This window comes from Acartia tonsa, chromosome 10 (assembly GCF_053477335.1).
Source record: "Acartia tonsa isolate MP-2025a chromosome 10, ASM5347733v1, whole genome shotgun sequence".
NCBI classification, from domain to species: Eukaryota; Metazoa; Arthropoda; class Copepoda; order Calanoida; family Acartiidae; genus Acartia; species Acartia tonsa.
The window spans coordinates 12,091,842-12,115,225 of NC_137269.1; the positions used below are offsets into that span (position 1 = coordinate 12,091,842).

The window sequence follows — 23,384 nt, forward strand, 5'->3', positions numbered from 1 at the left end:
TTATAAATCTTAGTATTTTATTAATTACCTAGCGGTTACCCTTCTTTTTCTAACTTTTTAATAACTAACTTTTTAATCTATATTACAAAGTAGCTTGATGTCTGTCTGTTCGTCCGTCCGTCCGTCTGAAGCTTAAGATCTCGGTAACCACTGAACCGATCGGATTCTACTCTTCAGGGAATATTCCTACTGGTCCTGTGGTGGTTTTAGGCTATTTTCTTGGTGGGTGGGACACCCCCAACCCCCCCAAAAATACCCCCCCCCCCATTTATTTATTTATTTTTTTGGTTTGCAGAAGATTTCCTTGGTCCTGTTTTTTTTTGGAGAAGATTTCCTTGGTCCTTTTTTTTTGCAGAAGATTTCCTTGGTTCTTTTTTTTATGCAGAAGATTTCCTTGGTCCTTTTACGAATTTCGCCTAAACTTTTTTTATCACCTCCTGGGGCAAAGCCCCTCGAGGCTAGGGGCGAATCCGCTAGTACTTAATAAAGTGCCTTGGGTTAGGTTAAGTTTAGGATAGGTTTGCCCCCTGCAGGGATATAAACCTGCAGGGGTGAAACTAAGTTTTATTCGAAAAAAAAATATAATATGGAGAGGTGTTTCGGCGATCAAGAAATATGTTTAAGTGAAAACTCCAATTATTTAATTTCAGTTACAAACAGCAAGCAGAGTTTAGTTTCTCTTACTGGCCCTTTTCAGTGAAGCTTCTCTGGGCCCCAATCGTTGATTCATGCTTTGTCAAATCATTTGGAAGGAGAAAATCATGGCTGGTTCCTATTCAATATTTAATAGGTATGTTGTACTATATATTACGAGCGGTTGAGTCCCTGGCTTCTAGAGTACAGAAAGATAGCCTAAAACTATACTGTGATCGACGTAAAGCTTTCCAAAAATGGAAAATTCATTTTAAGGGGCGATTCTTCAAATTCCATTGGGATAGTGGTGGTACCAACCCCTAAAAATGATAACAACCTTTTCGGGACCGCCTTAAATCTTCAATGCAAAGATTAGCCATTCAAACGCCGGCACAATGTTTAGCTAGATATTTCGGTACAAACACATAGACATCCAACCAATTATATACCTACAAAGATTAACAATTAAGATTTTATTTTTATTTAAAAGTAATAGGATGTTAATATATTTTAGTGTACCTTACTAACCGCTTGACCGATACGGTTCTTCTTTACAGTTAAACTTCTTATAGGCCATGGGAAGGTTTATACTATTTTGGGGGAGGGTATCTCTATTTTCCCGAGAGAAATCGCCCTTGGTATGAAATTACTCGCCCCCCCCCCCTATTTTTTTAAAATTAATTTTAAGGCCAAAATAAATAGTAAAGGGTTAACTTAACTACCCCCTCCTTTCCTTATTTGCCACTAAAGGCCTTCATAAAAATATTAATTCAGGAGTAACAATGTATATTCTATCCAACAATGTTGACTACTACCTCGGGGAGCCCCTGTTTGATGGGGATGAGAAGAGGGAGCCTAACCTAACCATGCTTACGGCTATGTTCTTCTTCCTCAACTTTTTGGCGGCAACACAGGTAATCCATTATTAATTCATAATTTTAAAGAGGTGTCGCAATGATATGATGTCATTTAGATTTATAATATGAGAGAAAGCGTTGCATTTTAAATTCCCCCACGTCTTAAATATATGTATATACTATTAAACCATTTGGTTCGTTAATTTATAAATTCGGACGTTGTCATCATTGTTTTATTTAATGTTAAATATTTGTTGTAATACCTTCGCCAAAAACAGTGAAAGGAGATCTAGATCGGTCAAGCGAATATTAATATTTTTATACAAACAGGCACACAGAAAGACTGTTAGACATCCTGTTACTTTTATATAAGGATAACATCTGCTTTTATGTTGAAATTGTTTGAATCTGCTGAATTTAGTTAATACTTTAGCGTCATCTCAAAAAAGTCTTTCTCAGAAAACGACATTTTCAGGATATCGCAGTAGACGGCTGGGCCTTGACAATGTTACAAAAGCACAATGTTGGCTATGCCTCGACATGCAACAGTGTTGGTCAGACTGCTGGATACTTCATGGGATATGTATTCTTTATGGCACTGGAGAGCTATGATATGGTGACCTTACCAGGTATTAATCTATATCACTTTTTTCCAGTGTTGCGGATCCGGATCCGCAAGGATCCGCATATTTTTTAGTCCAAGGATCCGGATCCGCAAAAAAATGCGGATCTGGATCCGGATCCTGGGGTATAAATTTATGGAAAAATCTACCTAAATTTATATAAAATAGTCACTTACAAATTTTGAAATATCAGGTAACCGTGTTAAGATCAGCTGATTCACTCCCACACTCTTCTCTCTCACATTGTATATCATCTCCCCTTCCCTTTTCGTATACCCCTGGTATTTTTATTGTCAAGGATCCGGATCTGGATCCGGTCGGATCCGGATCTGGATCCGGTCGGATCCGGATCCGCACTGACCAAATTTGGAGGATCCGGATCCGCATACAATCAATGCGGATCCGCAACACTGCTTTTTTCCCTAGTTACCTAGTTTAAGACTATCAATGGCAGAATGTTAAAAAATGGTTTAGGTACAAAATAAATCTAATGCCCAAGGTCCTATCAATATATATTTTTAAAAAAGAGGGGGGGGGGGCGGATGAGCCACTTTTTAAAACCAAAAGTAAAACTCGCATGAACTCAGCCCACAAAAGAGTTACAGCTCTAAAATTCTAAACAGCAGTTGCTTTTGTGGAGAAAAATATGAAACCGCCGCCCCCGCCGAAATTTTTTGCCTTTTCTCGCCATAATATTAAATTTTTAATCATCGAAGATAAACTTTTTTTCATAAAATTTTTTTTATATTTTCACTTGACACCGCCGCCGTTTCTTCAAAGTTCCATATTGTTCTCCTCAATATCGACTGCTGTGCCGAATTTTAAATCTGTATCTCTTTTATGGGCTAAGATCATGTGCGTTTCAAAAATTGGCATATCCGCCCCCCCCCCTCCCCCCCCCATTATTTAAGTAGGTAGCAAAGACGATTATATTTAGAAGTAGTAAATTAAGTGAAAAAAAAAAAGAAAGTAAGACTGTAACAAGCGGAGGATTTGAGGGGGGGGGGCAGTGTTTCAAACTATGTTGGTAATCTTGAGGATTTAAGTTTTCAAGGGCCTAAATCTAAATTTCCCCGGGGGGGGGGGGTTTACTTTCATTTAACCTATGAAACACCTCCTAAAAAGACTAGTTTTAATCTTATAATTGTACATTCTATATCCGCGGAAAGCCGTTTATAATACGATGCGAGAAATAACTATTAATTGCACTTAAAGAATTATTTATTTATTTCAATAATTTTCTATTTAATTGAATTTATTAGTTTTTCTTCTTATTTGTTGTTGATTATTGTTAAATTATCAAATATGTTTGTAAACAAAATTGAAAATATTTTAACTAGCCTATTCAAGTAAAAAAAACTTTTTTACTTTTGTTACTATTCCGTTTAATGGTATCGGACCATAAGAAACCATGATACATAATTTCGGTTAAACTTTATTATGTGTACAAAATGAATATAAATTTGGGTTAAAATTGTTTTATTTCTATCGGTATTAGGTATTAAATTTCGACTGGTCTTTATTGTTTTACTTTCTCTTGTAGCGAAGCTACTCTATAATTCATTTTGTCCATCTATTCGTTAGTCGGTTCGTCTGTTCTTAACGGTGTACGGGAAATTTGATTTAGTCGGTTTTTCTGTTTAAGATTTTCTCATATTCTATCTCTTTCTTTTTTTGTAAAAAACTGCTCTTAAATATGTGATTTTTTTATGCTTCGCTAATTATACAAGGATGACAACATCCATAAAAGCGAAGCACTGAAACGGTAGGACAAACGGACATTAACTGAAAAAAATCGGAACATAAATGTATAAATGTCGAATCAAAATTGTAGGTAAATTTGTTGAAAAACTGCCTAAAAACAGGATAATGTTTATGGACATACTGACATTTTTGGACTTGATTATAGAGTTGCTTCGCTTATAATATTGTTCTTTGTTGTCCCAGGAATCAATACACCAAAAATCAGATCAAACGGATAATTAAAACACTTGAAAATTTGTTGTTAAAAAAGTAGAAAATTCAACATGTTTAAAATGGACGTACGGACATTCTGGTAATGATTATAGAGTTGCTACGCTTTCTAAACCGTACCCAACTACTACAGGAATCATCATGCAAAGTTTGAAATCGATAGGACAATTCTAACATGCCTAAATTAACGAATAAAAGCTATCTATCTCGGACGGACGTACGGACGGACGGACGTACGGACGGACGGACGGACCGACCTTAATTATAGAAAAGCTTCGCTTTTAAAAATGTTTACATCCTTGTTGTTTTGATTATTTACTAGGAGGGGGTGTTTAGTTGAAATGCTCTTGCAAAATACTTCAACTTACCAACAAAGTTTCTTATTCACACCTTTATCTTTATGAAATATAATGATTCAATGAATATTTAGGGATCTTAAGGGACAATTGATATACATCTCCAATGCAATGATTGAAAAGTTAGGACAATTTTCGTATGGAACCAACCAATCAAAATTTGATATTAGTACCCTATGTTTCTAAGCCAACCAATAAGATAATGCGATTTTAAAACTTTGGATACCATAAAAATTTACAGTCCAATGTACCAACACTCTCTGAAAATATTATTTGTCAGAGAATATGAATGCTTAATAATGTACCTACCTACGTCTTATATTTCTTTTAGTAAATTTCTTGCATTTTTAGAATTGGAAATAACACGCATGAAAAATAAGTTCTTCAAAGAAACACTCGAAAAAAAACACTGAAGTTGACATATAAGGATTTTTATGGATGTTGAAAATTGTTACATTTGTATTAAGCTTTCAAGGGCCTGTTAAATGGATTATTCATTTAATTATTTCATGGATCTTACACCAGATTTTCATGTTCTACAAAAAAGTGAACTTTGTTGCGGGCTAAAATAACGATCTCCCCCAACTACTTCATTTACCCCATCCCCTCCCCAATAAACGCGAGAGGATATTGCAACCTAAATTGACGCCAATCCTTCTCCTATCATAATATTCACGTATACCTATTCTACATCCATTCCTGGTTATTACATTTTCAAAGATATTCAGCGCAAATCTAACATTTCATATACTTAGGTTTCTTGAGGTTTTGGGCAGTAATTTTCACCATATCAACAACACTTGTAGCTGTACTTAAACAAGAGAAAGATGAAGGAAAGAATAAGTGATATGAAATTGAGATTAAGAGTTTTTATATTAAAAAAACATACTTTATTAGTCAATTCAATATTGAATAAGGGGGAGTAGTTTTGTTTCCTGTGCTATCCCCTGTGGGGTTTCCAACCCCACAGATGCTACCTTGCATGCTGAATGTAACCCAACCTTACCTTAAGTAATAAACAATCAAACGAAAAATTATTCCTCTTTATTTTAAATTAATCTCCCAAAATGGGAGGGGGGTTGAGGTTTTATGCTTGACTAGTTACTTTGAGGAAAACCACCAAATAATATCACTTGATCCCTGGGGAAACAGGTGAAATAGTAGTGGATGGTAGCGAAGAAGATGAACAGGAGGAGATAGGTGACCTGGGAGTTGTCGACACTTACAAGTAAGTTCAGTATAGTACCATGTTCGTCATTTCCGCTGATCCTTCCTATTCCGATGGACTAAAAGAAATACTTATTTTAATACTTCTGTAATTAACAATTCTAAAAAGATTCTTGTTCTACCCCCTAATAAACCTTTATTTTGGTATTATACTATTAATATTATTAAATAAGTAGGTATAATGTTCGATTTAAAGAGTATTATAACTTATAAGACTAGTTAACCTAATGTTAAATACTTTTCTTTCAGCACTTATTTTTTATTATCAAAATTTAATTAAATTTGCCCTTCCTAATTCATTTAAAGGTGGAAAGCGAGAGTGACACTTTTTAAAACCAAAACTAAAAGTCTAAGAAACTCAACTAAATAAAGATTTACAGCTTTGAGATTTGACATGGTAGTTGCTATAAAGAGGTACAATATTTATCTGTGAAGAAACGGGGGCGGAACCGCCGCTGCCGCCAAACTTTTTTGCCTTTTCTCGCCAAATTTAAATATAAGAAACGACATGAAAGTGAAAGGCTGTTAATGCAGGAGAAGAGAAGTGTGATTTTACTAGAATAATGATGCCGTTTAATATATTTGCACTTGACACTTGATTTTTTTAATATTGACATATTTGAAATATCACAAGTGTAAAGTGAAAATATACCTAAGGGAAATTTTTATGAAAAAAAGTTTTTCAGATGATTGAAAATTGTATAATTTGGCGATAAAGGCAAAAAAGAATTTAGACGGGAAACGGCGGTTTTCGGCGGGAGCGGGTGTTTCACCGCCGTTTCTTCACAGTTCCATATTGCACCTCTTTAAAGCAACTGCCATGTCAAATCTCAGAGCTGTAACTCTTTATTTTGTTGAGTTCCTTTGACTTTTAGTTTTGGTTTCGAAAATTGCCACTTTTTATTTAAATCTAGTTTTAAAGACTCCAGAGCTCTTAATAATGATTTAATTGTCCTTTCTCTATATCCCTGATTTTTAAGGTTACTCTGGTCAATAATAAAGCTGGGAGTGATGCCAGCAACTATTGGAATGTTGTTGACTAGTAAAATTGGCTTCGCTGCTACAGATGCTGTCACAGGGCTTAAACTTGTTGAGAAAGGAGTTCCTAAGGTTTGTAATTATTACGACTTAATATATAATTAGTTAGGTATTTAAATAAAATAGAGATTACACTCATATTAAAGAAAAAAATACAATTCATGCATTTTGACTTTATTAAAATATTTAACAACGCATCAAAAAGTTAAACATTGCATAACGAATAAAATAAAAAATAAGTCGTAATTGAAGTTTTTACTTAATACCTATTATGTAACACAAATATAGATATTTTTGCAAACTTGTGTACCTAACATAAAAACAACCTCAGACATTTTTATAGAGAAGCTTTGCTTTGAATTGCCGTAAAACAACAATATAAAGATGCATATGATCGAAAATTCCTCTTGTACTGCATGACGTTGTGGCATACAGGTTCAGAAGCCACTGTATTAACGTGATTATATTTAGGATAAGCTTGCAATGTTAGCCATTCCAATGATTCCTCTGCAAATTGTTCTCCCTTGGGTAATATCAAAATATACCTCTGGACCTAGGCCTATGGACGTATTCTTAAAGGTAATAAAAATTTTCCCCTGGGTCATATCAAAATATACCTCTGGACCCAGGCCTATGGACGTATTCTTAAAGGTAAAAATAATTCTCCCCTTGGTAATATCAAAATATACCTCTGGACGGACGTATTCTTAAAGGTAATAATAATTCTCCCCTGGATAATATCAAAATATATCTCTGGACCTAGGCCTATGGACGTATTCTTAAAGGTAATACTAATTCTCCCCTGGGTCATATCAAAATATACCTCTGGACCTAGACCTATGGACGTATTTCTAAAGGTAATACTAATTCTCCCCTGGGTAATATCAAAATATACCTCTGGACCCAGGCCTATGGACGTATTCTTAAAGGTAATACTAATTCTCCCCTGGGTCATATCAAAATATACCTCTGGACCTAGACATATGGACGTATTTCTAAAGGTAATACTAATTCTCCCCTGGGTCATATCAAAATATACATCTGGACTCAGACCTATGGGCGTATTCTTAAAGGTAATACTAATTCTCCCCTGGGTAATATCAAAATATAACTCTGGACCCAGGCCTATGGACGTATTCCTAAAAGTAATAATAATTCTCCCCAAGGTCAAATGTATTCGCATCAAGGTAAATAAAAATCAGATCTCTAAAATAAAGTTAACTAAAACTATCCCATTTATAAACTAAAAAGCCTTCCCCCATTTATATGTATACTAGCGGCTTCGCCCCTAGCCTCTAGGGGCTTTGCCCCAAGAGGTGACAAAAAAAAATTATTGCGAAAATCGTAAAGGACCATGGAAATCTCCTTCAAAAAAAAAGAAAAAAAAAATGGGGGGGGGATTTTTTGGTTTTTGGGGGGGTTGGGGGTGTCCCACCCCCCGAGAAAATAGCTTAAAACCACCACAGGACCAATAGGTAGATACCCTGAAGATATCCGATCGGTTCAGTGGTTACCGAGATCTTAAGGGACAGACAGACAGACGGACAGACAGACATCGTTCTACTTTGTATTATAGATTATTCTGTCCTTGATCTATTCTAACTCACTTTTTCTACTCAGTTCATAACGTTATTATTACAATTTACGGAAATTTTTTCTAGGCTGATATTTAATATATACAGCTGAAATATTTAGTAAAGATTCCTATGACACATGAGCATCTAATCTTTTGTCCGTCTGTCTGTCAGTCATGCCTCAAAAGACAAAAACCTCATTATTTAAGGGTTTCGTGAGTTTGCTTTTTTTTTCTCTTTTTTTGAGAACTAAATATCTGCTCTATAACTCAATTTGTCCATTCCATAATTTTGTTGTGCTTCGCTACTTATTAATGTTATCATACTTGTTCTTACTAGAAAAATCAGCTCCGGATCTTAAGGGGATAATTTTTAAAGAAATGCAAATTATCAAGTGAAGTACCACTTAATCTAACTTGACAATTTTTAATAAAACTTGACTAGTTAACACATATCTAATTGGTAATTTAAGTATTTTTTTCTGACTACGCATCCTTTTTATACAATTCACAGAATTGATTATCGCGCTCTAAGCCAATTGGAAAATTGGAAGAAAAAAAAAATTTCCAAACTGCGTGTCCTTGGGTAAAGAAGAAAGAGTGTTCAATTAAACTTCAAGAGTGTTAGTTAAGCGATATGTATTATGTTGACCGGCGGTTTTAGACTTGGTTTTTTGGGGTAAAGGATACCTCCGCAGGGTTGTGGCCACCAGCAGGGAATAACATTAAAAAAATATTTATTTGCAATATCTTTTTTAAAAATAAAGTGGGTTGGGGGACTGTGCTTGCATGGCGCTTTGAGGGAAAGCACCTGTAGGTATTTAGGTTTTTTTCTTCTTCACGTTGATGGAAAGCTCAAAGATAGACCAAATGAAGTTTAAATACTGTGTAAAAATTGGATTAAGATTGTTTTTATGATTATTAAATTTATTATTTATAGGCAATACCTGCAAGGCTTATGATGGGACCTGTAATGGCATGGTTGGTATGGTCTACACCCTCATGGAAACAGGTAAATTTACAACGATTGATTTACCTCATCCCCCCCCCCCCCACCCCTTTAAAATAAAAATGTTTTTGAAGCTGTATAAAATGCCTTTCTTTTTATACCTAGAGAAGTATTTTCACGGTACTTAAATCTTTGTTATGCGAATTTTTATTCCTGTACAATAACATATATAAATAATGAAAAGGATCTTTGGATGTTTGTATACTTTATGAGAAACCATTTTGGGGGGGCTTAAATAAGTATACCACAAGACATTTGTAATTTTTCTGTTGAAAATATATTTTCTATGTTTTGTTTGTTTTAGGAAAATGGAGAATTTCCGCTGTCTTTTTATGTGTTAATGATTTTTCTCTACGCCATACATCAGGTGAATTTTAAAAAAATATTTTGTTTTTTAGATGTTTTTGTGGCTACCTCAGTACTTACTAATATAGTCCCCCCCCCCCCCCCAAAAAAAAAGCTGAAATCACCAAATTTTTCTCTTATTAGGTAATATGGTTGTTATTATACCTATTTCTGCGTTAGCGTACAATGTTACACGGCGTCGTCTGTTTAAATTGGGATTCTGATAAGGATTCTAAAGACGTTAAAATTTCATTATTCATAAATCACTTATATAAGACAGAATTAATATTATTAACATAAGTTTCAAAATGCATAATATTTTTTTTCCAGGTGACTTTGTATTCCATGTTTGTATCCATAATGGCTTTCTTTGCTCAAGTGAGTGACCCAGCTGTTGGCGGTACCTACATGACACTTCTCAATACTATCACTAATCTTGGAGGTAGGATATTAGTAACAAAATAGTTCTAAAGGTTTTGATTATTTTTGTCTATTTCTTAGATGACATGACATATTTGTAGTATTTTATTTTGTTCCTTTGTTTTCATGTTGAAAATTTTTAATATAGGAAAATGCACAAAAAATATAAAAACTTCTGTATTCCCAGTCGGTTTTATTACCATCATAGTGGTGATGTCATGCTTTTAAAAGAAAAGAGTAACAGTTAAATAGATAGATAAGTTTTTTTTATTCTTGAGTAAACCTCTGCAAATATTTTGTACTTTTTCTAGACATCCTGTTACTAATGTAAGTTTTCAATTATCATGTAGTCAATCAAGGCTTGGCTGCAGCTTTAAATAATATTTTTTAAGTTAAATCCCTTTTTCCTTTAGCTGTAATCTATGTAATCTTATTATTTTTTATACCTTAGGGAAAAGAAGAAAATGTATTTCACTTACGTTTACCAGATTCATTATTTAGATAAATAGTTGGATCAGGTGCAGTTTATGGTTAAATGTTCCTGGGATCAATTATCTAAAATAAATCTATGAACTTTAAAGACTGCCAAACGGCGGAACGTACATGTTATGCCTGCACAATCACATCTTTATAAGCGTTATGAGGAGGCATAAAAAATCTGGAATAGCCAAGATAAAATGATGGACTTGATTTGATAAAGGGCGACCCATTTCCTTATAAGGGTTTAAACCGCTATTTGGCAGCAGCCTTTAAAGTTCATAGATTTTTTGGAGATAATCGATCCCAAAAACATTTTACCGTGAACTGTAACAGATCCAAATAGTTATTTAGATTAATAGTTTGTGGATAGTTTTGTATTGTACAAAATCATCGATTATAATAATACATAGGTACCTTTTATTGACTAGTTCAGTGGTTTTGTTGCCTTTTTTCCCTCAAGATATATGAAAATCTAAATGACACCCAATAGACAACCAATCTCCTTTATGCACTAGAATGCAGGAACCTAGGTTTAAATTTAAAGCATTACGTCACTCTTATATCACCCTATCATTGGTGCCAAGTTAAGCTTAACCCAATAGATAAACAACCCTTTCATTCTCCAAACATAATCATGAACTTTTCACAGTGTATGGCAAATTAGACAATTGCCTTAGTTTTGGGGAAAGAAATAAGTTATTATTTTCTAGATAAAATTATTTTGCATAATTTTGAAAAACATTTTAAAAACATGTTAAATATAAGTGAAGGGTACAAATAATAAAAAAAAGCCGTTTATTGTTATGTTTAAAGTTTTCTAATGAAAGAAAGAAAATTTTTTGAAAAACTATAATCTCACTATGAAGACTTTTTTATGTCTGCACACAAAAGGACAGTGATCTTTATTTCATTTTTAAAAGTTTTTTTTTTGGAAACTTATCTTTTAAAAAAATTACTTTTCCTTTTCTTTTCATTATATTGTAAAAGATTAATGAAGAATGCCTATTAGGTTCAGGAATTGGGTTATGGCAAATAATGAAAAAATCTTTTATTTTAAACTTGTCTACCACACAGAAAACTCAAGTAATAATGGGTTATTTAGTTTATTATAGAGATATAGCCTGATGTTGTATGGGTCATCTCAAAAAACGCCCATCTCAAAAAGCGCCTATCTCAAAAAATGCCTTTCTCATAAAATGCCTACTACATTTAAAATAAAGCATGGTTTCATATCTAGTATTCAATAGTATAAAAAGACTATATTTTGATATCTTGAATATTCAAAAAAAATCCATTTTTTTAAGGACATGTCTAAATTTGAAATACAAATAAACAGTTAATAAATCAACCAGTAAATAAACTATGTACATAGAGAGATAAACTTGTAAAACAATAATTTTTTATCATTTAGTATAATTTTAGAGGAAAAATATTTTGTTTAATTGTTTACTCCCCACATCTCTGATTAGGTTAAGTAACTGCCATTAGTAAGTTAAACACAAGACAAATGTATTTTTGTAGAATATTAATAAGCTAGAAGTTGCTTATGTTATCCATCATGAAATATTAATTACACAAGCACCCAAAGTTTTATAATCACGTTTTATTATTCGTTAGATAAAAACTTTGGTTACTTTTATTAAATTTGAAGTCGTGTCCAAACTTTTTAACCAATAATTTTAATTAATTTCAAGTTATCGGCCATTGTCTCATACCAGTTCCCTAAAAGAAACTCGATTTTTTGTATTGTAGGTTTCAACTCATTATTTTAGTATTTGATTTAAAGTTGTCTAAAAATTGGACGATATCAACTTTTTTGTGAAATCTTTTCTTGATTTTGTTGACATTCATAGAAAATATGGTAATGAAAAGTTCTTTTGATAGTTAAATAATGAAAATATTTTTATTTGATTAAAATCTTTGCAAATCTTTTCTAGTTAGAGATGTACATCAATTTATCGGCAATTGTCTTATCCCTAATCCGTTTTGATACCTGATTTTTTACCGTAGTATCTTTTTTTCATTACTATTTTGGCACTGATTTGTGACGGGATTAAATCTTGCATTTAGATAATTTAAAATTCTATTTCGAAGAAATGTAAATTTTGATGATTTCAATATTGAATCTGTTTAGTTGTTTCTTTGACTTGGCTTATATTGATGATGTTGTCCTTGGTATTTTCAACTAATCTTATCAAACTATAATTTTATTACAGACACCCCAGGTTCTAATTAATACCATAAAAACACCTAGGTTTTACCACTTTTATGTAAAAACACTTTTTGTGGTACTCTCTAACGCTTTTTACCAGCGATTTTTACCACAATTATCGGTAAAATTTTACCAGATTTCCGGTAAAATATTACCATTTTCGGACGCAAATTTATACCAGATTTTGACCAATTTTTACCACTTTTTTGGTAAAATCTTACCGCAAATTTCTGTAAGATTTTACCGAAAAAGTGGTAAAACTGTTCAACACCTGGTAATATTTTTGCCCTAAATTGGTAAAATTTTACCAGAAATAGGGTAAATATGGTAAAAATTTACCAAAAATTGTGGTAAAAACGGGTGGTAAAAATCACGAGAAAGTGGTAAAAAACGACCTTAATTATAGAAAAACATCGCTTGTAGGTATAAATCGCAAAAATAAAAAAAAATTGTTTTCATTTTTATCTTTATTGATTGAAACAACACTTAAACATATTTTTCTTGATTCTACCGCTCTGGCCGCGAAAACTGTTGCGCAACCTCCTGGATTTGCTGGGCACCGGCCCCATTCGACCTCGTATCACTGATATTCAACCTGGAATAAAATTGCTCATTAGTTAATTAGATAATTACAGGGATATAAAGGGATAAGACAATGGCTGATAAATTGATGTTCATCTCTAATGATGATACACATCGTTACCCCTTCTGTAGATTACAATAAGTGATTGAAATGTTAGGACACTCAACTTAATGAACCAACCAATAAAAAATCAATAAAAGTACCCAAGGTTGTTAGGCCAAAGAATAAGAAAATGTTATTTGAAAACTTTGGGGGCTAGTGTAATTTACAGCCCAATGTCCCATCCCTCCCTACTAAATATCTAATCTATAATACAAAGTAGAACGATGTCTGTCCGTCCGTCCGTCCGTCCGTCCGTCCCAAAGATAAAGCCTATACTCGCTGTTTACGCAAATGTGTCAGAACTTCCCCCCCCCCCCTTACTCTCACACCTAAATTTTTTCTTTTGAAAGCAAAAATAAAAGTGTGTAGGTTCGACTCCCCCTCTCCCCCCTCATTCATTTCCTACAGGCATCTTGACACGTGGCAAAAAAATCAGCAAACTTATCTAACTAAACATCTTTGAAAACGCAGAACGAGAAAAAATAAAGGGAAAGCTTACCTGGAAAACATAAGCAGTAACAACATCCCTGGCTAACAAGAACATGCTGTGTCCATACTACTCGGCATTACTGATTATATGCTTCACGTGGCGTATGGAGTCGTGGAACGCGGGGTCCTAAGTTATGGAGGATTAAATGAAGGAAGGAAGTGGACTGTTTATTACACTAGTCCCCAAAGCTTTATTTTCTTCTTCGTTGCTTTAACAACTCTAGGGACTTTTATTGAATTTTGAATGGTTGATTAATCAAGTTAAGTGTCTAAAGCTTTCAACAACTAATTATACTCCACAGAAGGGGTAATTTTGTGTATCATCATTGCTGATGTACATCAATTTATCCGCCATTGTCTTGTCCCTTTAGATCCCTGTCCCAAACAAGTACTAATATTAGATAAATTTAGACCTAAACCCCAGGCAGGGAGGGTAAAATATGGTGTAAATATCATAATGGTATCCAAAGTTTCAGAAACAAGTTTACTTATTCGTCAACTCAAAAACTTTGAGTACCTAATTTTTATTAGGTAAATCTTGATTTAATTTCAATACTTCGTCTTTTGTCCTATCCCATAAGAACCATGTTTCCCGTTGTGTCTACAGAAACGTAAATTATTTTAGTACAATCTTTTTTTAAACTTAAACAATATTTTACTTCGTCTTAAATCATTTAATAACCCATTCCTGAATAGCCTTGGTCCCTGGTCCACGTCTACCCGGGGAGGGTGGAGGTCCCCTGCGTCCTGGAGAATAGTCACCTGGTGGCCCTTTGGATGGGGGTGGTGACATGTACCTTGAATATTCAGATTAGTTTATAATAAGTAAATGTTATGTCGTTATCTATTAAAAATAACATATATCATCAAAATTCTAAAAAATACCTATTAAAAATCAAATTAGGTAAAAAAACTAGGTACTTTATGTCATTATTGAGAGGAGACAATGAACTGTTAATTTCATCAGTCCCAAAAGTTTTATTATAACGTTTTCTTATTCATTGGCTTAGGTAACTACTTTGGGGAGTTAATTAAATTTTGATTTATTGTTTCAATAAGTTGAGTGTTCAAACGTTTTTTAACCACTAATTTTATGTATCATCGATGTTGATGTTCATCAGTTTATCGGCCATTGACTTATCCCTTTACATCCCTGATATAAATTTGATTTAACCTTGGGGGTGGCCGACCTCTTGGTTCCCCTCCTGGGTGACGGGGAATATTCTCTGTGGTGGGGGGGAGGAGGTCCGCGGGGGGGTCCTCGTGGCGACATATCCCTCATTGGCGGTGGGGGGCCTCTGTAACGTTGTTGTGGAGGGGAGTAGTCGCCCCTGGGGTGTGCCTCCCTTGTGAAGTAATGTGAGGGGGGTCCGTAGCCATCTCTCCTCTCATACCTGAAAAAATAAAAATAATTTACTTAAAAAGTTAAAATTCATTAAAAAAAAGGTTTTTAAAATTTTTTGATTGGTAGAAAAGGGAAGAACTAATAAAAAAGAGCATATCTAGGTAGGAAAGTTATTGTAATTTTAGAAAATCTTTAATAAAGCAATAAAAGAGATGGTAGGCATTTAAAGTTAGCAAATTTGGAAATTACACTAATATATTTTGTTTATATACTAAATTGTTTAAAGTAAAAAGGTTCTTTGTCTTTAGCTTAAGATTTCGATAACTACTAAACCGATTGAGTTCTCCTTTATAGGTAGGAAAGCTTCTCATATGACACGGAATGGTTTTAGACTATATTTCTGTCCCCTATCTATCCTTTTTAATACAGAGCCCCTAAATGCTAGGGCCGCAGCCGCTAGCAATATCTAAACTAATCTTAAAATTTAAAATTTTACCTTGGTGGAGGGGATCTACCACCCCCTCTGCCACCACGTCCTCTGAAACCACCCCTGTCCCCTCCACGGCCTCTGCCTCTAAAGCCACCCTTATCACCTCCCCTTCCTCTAGAGCCACCTCTGTTATTTTTAAATGTTTTCATTTTGAAAAAAAAAATTCGATGATTTTTAGTAAGTATTTTGGAAGATTAATTTTAAATTTTTTTATCTTAGGTACTGCTGTTTTATTAGCGCAGCAACTTTATAACAAAACTGTACGTCAGTCCATGGCGAAATTACAAAAAATGCATTGCTTTTAAACGTTACATTTAATAAATAAGCCTACCTAAAGATTTTCTAACTTTTACTTTTTAAAACAAAAACTTTCCTAGAGTAATGTGGGGGGCTGCGTCTTTCATACCTATCCCCGCCCCCACCCCGGCCTCTACCTCTGTAAGAACTGCGCCCCCTATCACCTCCGCGTCCTCTATCACCGCCTCCACGTCCCCTGCCTCGTCCCCGGGATATTTCCACTCTCAGCCGTTCACCGGCATATAATGTACCGTTCATTTCCTTAAAAAATAAAGTGAAGTAAAAATAACTTCAAGACCTGAAGTTTGTTTAATAACAATAAGGTAAAAATAAATCAAAACAATTCCCTATAACTTAAAAATACCTCCTACCCTTGTGGAATATTCTAAACCCTTCTTGATCTCCCTAAACCTAACTAAAAGCAGTAGTGAAAGTTTCAAACAAAAAATTCAAGTAATGAAAAGGTGAAGGCAAGCCTTGACTTTTAAGGGGGTGGCAACACCCAGCCATTTTGTTGTAAAGAAACCAAAATATTGTTTGTATTATTATACAGATCTACAAAGATAAATATAAGCTGCGAAACTTTTCTGTAACTTACTTCTTCAACTGCCCCCTATGTTTCAAATGCTGATCTGAGGTCTTGTTTCTTTACAATCTAAATAAAAGAATTTGTTATAATCAAAAACTATAGGTATGAAACTAAAAAAATACGACAAAAGTAGAAACCTTATACTTTTTAGCTAGACCAAAATAATCAGTAGGTAACAAGTTTGAAATAGATAGGACAATTCCTACATGCTTGAATTAATGATAATAGCTATGAGTTTCGTCCATACAGACCGGCCATCCAACACTAATTATAGAAAAGCTTCGCGTTTACAAAAAACATAATTCCCTTCCACAAAATAACAATGATAACGTTTATGAGAGTAAAGCTCTCAAATAAGACAGTGGGACAAACGGAATTTTGTTGGTAAAACTTCAAGGATTTAAAGGGATAAGGCAATCCCCGATAAATTGATCCACATCATTAATGATTATTAACAAAATTACATCTTTATAATTATAATTTTTTTTTCAATTTTTTTCAATTTTGTACCCCCCCCCCCCCCCCCCCCCCCCCCCCGACTACCGACGAACAACTATTTTAGGTTAGGTTAGGTTTTAGGCTAGGGAGCCGAGCGCTGCGGCTAGGCAGGCAAGTGGGCCGAGCGCTGCGGCTAGGCAGGCAAGGGGGCCGAGCGCTGCGGCTAGGCAGGCTAGGGAGCCGAGCGCTACATTTCTAAAAGGATAATACCACCTACTCTAATGAATGTAGAATATACGTGGATATTACGACAGGGGGAAAAAATTGTCGTTATTTTAGCTTGCTAACATGAAATTCGTTTATTGGTCAGTTTGTTCAACCAGTAGTAGGGTAAGGATTGGGTTTAAAGAAGGGGGGTATCTTTATTTTAGCCAGCTGTGAGCATCTCCTTATCAGAGTAAATGAAAATGTGGTACAACATCCCAGTAATAATATATAGATTATTTTTATAAACTTTAATGGAAAAAACATTAAAAAAATAATATACCTGTCTAGCTAACACTCTGGTAAGGGTTTCCATAGTCTTAAACCACTCCCGGATTAATTCTTCCCATAAAGTTAGTCCACTCAAAACCTAAAACAAACGAACTTATTTTGACAAGTAGAAAAGTTGGTGGAAAAATAATTCATCTAAATTAATGAAGCAAAAATTCGTCCCAAACTTCATTTTTAATTCTTGATACAGATTTTAAAGGGTGGGGCTTAAAGGGTGTTAACTCCACTCAACCCGTAAAACCCCTTATTTGTTTCCCTTCAAAATTAAAAAAAAAATATATTAGATTACCAACCTCAAACCTTTGAAATCCCTCATTTTATCCCTCTTAAAATTAAAAGCTTGACGTACAATCAACCATTGGTTGTCTTTAGGACGATTGGCAAATAGATCTGATTCCTGTACTGTAGAACAAATAAAACATTATGGAATGGATATAGAATATACGTGGATATTGATGACAGTGGAAAAATTGAAGTCAATTTAGGTTGCTAACATGAAACTCATTCAATGGTCAGTTTGTTTATCCAGTAGGACGGGACGGAATGGAGTAAAGGGGGCGAATTAGGGTTATCGTCATTTTAGCCCACTGGGAGTTTTACTTTATTAGAGAAAATAAAAATCTAGTGTAACATCCAAGTAATAAAATATCTATTTCTGCAGGTTATCTTAATTATAGTATAGCTAACATTACCTCTAGAAACTGATCCCAAAGTTCACAGGACACAACAACATAGAGATTAGCCTTGATCCATGTGACAATGAGGGTCTGGAAGATGGCCTGGGTCAACCTTCCTCCAAGGGTGTCCTCCCTGATAAGCATAGATAACTATTAACTAAAGATCCAAGAACAAATTAAATATAAATAGGCTATTTTTATTTAAGTGTGTAGGTAGGTATAAAGTATACTTTTTATCTAAAAATGGTATTTTTGTCTCTGATTTTATTTATCGCGTCGTATTATAGACAGCTTTCCGCGACTGGTAAAATGAGAAATTTTCAGATCAATAGCAATTTTGTTAGCCCCGAGGGGCCAAAGGACTGGCCTAACAAAGCTGGTATTGATAATATAATTTCTAGACTATTGTTCATAGAAAATTGTCTGTAATACGTAATTTTTCAGTATGGCCCAGAACCATTTTTAATCCAGGGGATATTTATCGGTTTCAAAGCCATACTGGAAACTCTTTGTTTAGGTCAAAACTACATTAATATCAATTTTTCTTTATTTTAGATTTAGTGTGCTGACTAAACAAACTAATTTCATTACTTCTTCTTTACAAGCAAAATGCTAGTGAATTTGTTCTTAAATACTTAAAGAAAATCGTAACTTCTCTATAATAATTATCTATGTGCCTGCGTCTTGGTGGTGTTTCTGTGAGGGTGAGTTGAGTTATCTGCAGCAAGATAAAGAGTAACTGCTCCCATGTTCGCCCGTCCATCTTTACATTCATTACCATAAACCTGACCAAAATAAAATTATTGTTAGATTAGGAATATCTATTTCTTAAATAAAATTAACAGGATGTCTTTCTGTACCATGTGAAAAGTTTAATTTTAGCTATAATGGGAGAAAAAATCGGCGTTATCCTCTTAGAAATTTTTTTTCAATTTTTTTCAATTTTGTACCCCCCCCCCCCCCCCCCCCCCCCCGACTACCGACTAACAACTATTTTAGGTTAGGTTAGGTTTTAGGCTAGGGAGCCGAGCGCTGCGGCTAGGCAGGCAAGTGGGCCGAGCGCTGCGGCTAGGCAGGCAAGGGGGCAGAGCGCTGCGGCTAGGCAGGCTAGGGAGCCGAGCGCTGCGGCCAGAGTTCATAGTTCGCTGTCGGGGGGGGGGGGGGGGGGGGGTACTCAAATTTTCAATATTGAAAAAAAAATTTCTAAGAGGATAATACCAAAAAATCAATTTAATGGACATTTTATATAATACGGAAAATTTCTTCCTTTCCCTGTACCTTATAAAAATCGTCGGAAAAAGCCGTTTTTTAAGCAAACAAAAGCGCGTTTTGCTCTATCTGTGAGATATTATGAATAAGATAATGTTAAGATTTGATATTAAGATGAGAAAAATTTACGTTCACAGTCCCTTTAAAGACACAATACCTGTAATAATAATGTACAAACTTTTCAACCACTAATAATACCCTGGCCTTTCTAATTATAAGCCTAGGCAGAGCCATGCTGGTGATGCTAGCTCAAGCGTGTACCGTGGTTTCTGTAGAACTGTACTTCTGAAGCCAATACAGGGTTACGAAAGTTTAAATTGATGTTTTTTTTTTAATGTTAATATTAAATGTAATATAGTTTTGTAATGACATATAAAATATATATTCGATAGAATATAAAAAAATATAGTGCATTCAATATTAAAAAAAAATATTTAAATATATATATAGTTGTTAACCATATATGAACATATAATGAATCTATTTCCGGCCGGGTTCTTAAAAGATATTGCCGCGTTTTTTCAACATTTTTTACGCTATGAATAACAAGCGCGACATTCGCGAAATCTAAAAGAGTATACAATGATTTATTTAATTATTTCGCTTTTGATGGTACGGCCTTCATAGAAAAAAAAAGATTATCTTCAATCCATTTTTGCTGCATATTAATTAATGCATCTTTTTAGAGCTGTGTTAGACATTAGAAAAATTGCTAAAAAAATAATTTAAAATTCAGTATTTTTATGTTATATACTCTGTTTGAAATTCTATCGTCAACGTTCAATCAATCAATGTCTAAAAAACGCCAAAAAAATGTGGCATTCATCTTTTAAAAACCCATCTCGGTGGTATTTCCGGTTGGCAAAGACAACATAAATATAGAAATCATGAAACATTGTTGTTCCACAATTTTGCCACATTTTTAAACATCTTGCTTAAAAAAAATCTTCCTTGTAAATTCTACAAATTTGAATATTTAGAGAAAATTGAGTAGTAATTTACTTCTTGATTCAAAATATTTGATTAAATTGAATCAAAACTAATAATTATTTTTGGCACTCTATATTCAAATAATCATAAGCTTATCAATAGTGCGCATGCGCGCACAGAGGTGCCATAAATTTCAAAACTTAAAAATATAAGTTTTGTAGCGAAATTACTCTATAATTCGAAATCTCTGTCTTTCTTTTAGAAACATTCAGGGGAATATACGAAAGCTTATATTTATATTAAAGATGAAAAATCGATAAATTCAAATGCACACGGCACATCTGCGTAAACACACCCTGGATTTTTTTTCTTTTAATTTTAATTCGTATGAAGCTAGCTCAAATAAGTAAATATTAAATTTGATATATTTTTGACGATGCGGGAGGATGTTTTAAAAGAAATGATGAAATAATTTTCAAGGTTTTAAAAAAAAGTTAGCTTCTTTTATGCGAAAAAATTCAATAAAAAGTAAAAATTTTTACCAAAAAGTTGGTCAAATTTTACCAAGTTTTTTTTTTTGTTAAAGTCCAAAAATCTGGACTTAGCCTAAAAATTTACCTTGTCAATTTTTACCAAAAAGTTGGTCAAATTTTACCAAGTTTTTTTTTTGGCAAAGTCCAAAAATCTGGACTTAGCCTAAAAATTTACCTTGTCAATTTTTACCAAAAAGTTGGTCAAATTTTACCAAGTTTTTTTTTTTGGCAAAGTCCAAAAATCTGGACTTAGCCTAAAAATTTACCTTGTCAATTTTTACCAAAAAGTTGGTCAAATTTTACCAAGTTCATTTTTTTTGTCAGAGTCCAAAAATCTGGACTTAGCCTAAAAAAATACCTTGTCAAATTTTACTAACTTTTTGGTAAAAATTGACCAAATTGCGTTTTTTTGTCTAAGTCCGAAAATTCGGACTTAACCTGAAAAATAGAGTTGTAAAATTGACCATATTTTTGGTAAAACTTCCAAAAGTGGTAAAATTAAAAAAAAAAAAAAAAATTTAAATTTAGGCTTCATTGTATAGAAGTCATTATTTTAAAGTACTACAACTGATTATGAAGAGCTGTTTTTAATTTAAAACACAAAAAACGGGTTTTTTTGTTTCGTCAAATTTTACAAAAAAAATGGTAAAATTTGACTAATTTTTTGGCTAAAATTTTTGCTGGTAAAATTTACCACGAAACTGGTATATTTTACCAGGTTGACCAGCTTTACCACTTTTCTGGTAAAACGATTTTTTTTTCTGGTATTTCGTAGAACCTGGGATGTATTTGCTTTTAATGTTTAGTCTGAAAATATTAACATTTAATTTTCTTGTCAAATACAGGGGCAGAAGAAATCAGACTCATAATTTATTTTTTCTATATTTTATGTACATAATTTTGTATGCTATAAAATAAACAAATATTTGAACGTTTCATGAAGGGTGTTTGATATTATCATTTAATTATTTTTACTACCTGGTAAAATCCTACTTTTTTTTGGCTGTATCCTGCCTAAATTGGTTATACTTTTTAGTGAAGCTTTGTATATCTTTAGATGGCTTTAGTATATTTTCTTTACCTCCATATCCCTCCTACAGAGGCTATAGGTGATTCAACTAGAAGTCCTTAACTTTTTGATATAGCATAACAGAGTTACAAAATAAGCCCTGTCTTTTTAGCCATCGTTTTCTTTGATATCTGAACTATCCATTCCGCAGGGAGCCCTCATTTTTCAATATGTTGCTGCAATTGAGCTGCCACCTATGAAGACTAATTAAGGCATTATTTTTTTAAGGAAACTGGCCTAGTACGCTTGCCCTGTGGTGTGTCGACTCACTGACGGTCACAGAGTGCCGGGGCGGCAACCAAGGGGACGGGGTGGAGGTGCAGGGGGCGTGTCTGGGGAAAGATGGAGCGGACCAGTGTGAGAGCATGGGCGGGACGTGTACTGTGTACACGGATGGTTACTATGTCGAGGTTGCTGTCTGTTGTGTTATAGGTAACATTTATCGGTACTTTTCCGCCTATAAAGCACTGATCTCCACTCCCACTGTTATATTTATTTAAAATGTAAAGGTTGGGAGGGGAGGAAGGGGGGTCAATGCTTTTTGAAATCATTGTCTATCTACCTATTCTATGTGAAACAATTTATTTTTATTTTTATTCATTATATGATCAAAAATTAATACCTAAGGATAAGGAATAGTAAAAAAAAATTATACCTACATCTAGGTAAAAGATTTTTTTTAAAATGAAATAATTCTTATATTGTATGTCCTTTTTGCATTATAGGGTAGTGCGGGGTTATTCCGGTCAATTTTTTGCTTCAACCTAAAAAAAACACATTTTAAACTATGAGTAGAAAGCTGAGGTCATTAGCTTTCTAACGGTACTAGTCGCATGCAGATCGGACAATTTTTTGACCACTTTTTCCCCATTTGAAAAAAATCGGTCAAATCGCAAAAAAAACATCATTTTTTTCATGCAAACTTTTTTTTAAAAATCATATTTTTTATTATATGATTATGTTTTTTTAAGCTTTATACATAAATTTGAGGCAATTTCAGATTCGCAGGTCTTGGAATTTCTTGAAAAAAGTGATTTTTTCCCCAAAAATTTTTAATTTTAAAAATCCTGCCAGCTTTGACAGCAGTTTTTGATACCTTTTTTCTTGTCTCAAATTGGCTAGGATTGACCTACAAGCAGGGTTTCGGATCCGCATTGATTTTATGCGGATCCGGATCCGGATCCGGATCCGGATCCTCAAAATTTGGTCAGTGCGGATCCGGATCTTTGACAATAAAAATAAAATCACCAAATTTTTCAAAAAAATTTATT

The 23,384-nt window shown here is 33.8% G+C and overlaps 2 protein-coding genes across 5 annotated transcripts in view; one reads left to right on the forward strand and one right to left on the reverse strand.

Annotated features, from left to right (window-relative positions):
* LOC145329408 (acetyl-coenzyme A transporter 1) overlaps positions 1-23,384 on the forward strand; it is a 33,579-nt gene that overhangs the window by 4,542 nt on the left and 5,653 nt on the right. For both annotated transcript variants that reach the window (XR_013882894.1, XM_080173516.1), the window contains exons 4-14: positions 651-790; positions 1,408-1,547; positions 1,966-2,119; positions 5,199-5,274; positions 5,594-5,671; positions 6,651-6,780; positions 7,180-7,287; positions 9,222-9,293; positions 9,595-9,657; positions 9,966-10,077; positions 22,342-22,545. Coding sequence is in view for 1 of the 2 variants with exons in the window: in XM_080173516.1 (XP_080029642.1) it covers positions 651-790; positions 1,408-1,547; positions 1,966-2,119; positions 5,199-5,274; positions 5,594-5,671; positions 6,651-6,780; positions 7,180-7,287; positions 9,222-9,293; positions 9,595-9,657; positions 9,966-10,077; positions 22,342-22,545 (1,277 nt within the window). In the remaining variant the exon portion in view is untranslated. The remainder of the gene's footprint in view (positions 1-650; positions 791-1,407; positions 1,548-1,965; positions 2,120-5,198; positions 5,275-5,593; positions 5,672-6,650; positions 6,781-7,179; positions 7,288-9,221; positions 9,294-9,594; positions 9,658-9,965; positions 10,078-22,341; positions 22,546-23,384) is intronic.
* On the reverse strand, positions 13,255-19,992 carry LOC145329413 (ral GTPase-activating protein subunit alpha-1-like). 3 transcript variants are annotated; one of them, XR_013882895.1, is made up of 8 exons: positions 17,628-17,710; positions 16,652-16,708; positions 16,130-16,314; positions 15,763-15,882; positions 15,096-15,315; positions 14,608-14,718; positions 13,932-14,046; positions 13,255-13,342 (listed from the first exon to the last, which is right to left on the reverse strand). XR_013882895.1 is itself a non-coding variant. In XM_080173524.1 (6 exons), the coding sequence occupies exons 2-5, from the start codon at positions 19,091-19,093 to the stop codon at positions 16,667-16,669; spliced, it is 351 nt and encodes a 116-aa protein (XP_080029650.1). In that variant the 5' UTR covers positions 19,094-19,097; positions 19,843-19,992; the 3' UTR covers positions 16,174-16,314; positions 16,652-16,666. The 3 variants fall into 3 exon arrangements, 2 of the variants coding, with proteins under 2 accessions (XP_080029650.1, XP_080029649.1); XM_080173524.1 differs by lacking the exons at positions 13,255-13,342; positions 13,932-14,046; positions 14,608-14,718; positions 15,096-15,315; positions 15,763-15,882 and adding exons at positions 18,328-18,445; positions 18,990-19,097; positions 19,843-19,992 and having other exon boundaries at positions 16,174-16,314; positions 17,628-17,714; XM_080173523.1 differs by lacking the exons at positions 13,255-13,342; positions 13,932-14,046; positions 14,608-14,718; positions 15,096-15,315; positions 15,763-15,882 and adding exons at positions 18,328-18,445; positions 18,990-19,097; positions 19,739-19,872 and having other exon boundaries at positions 16,174-16,314; positions 17,628-17,714.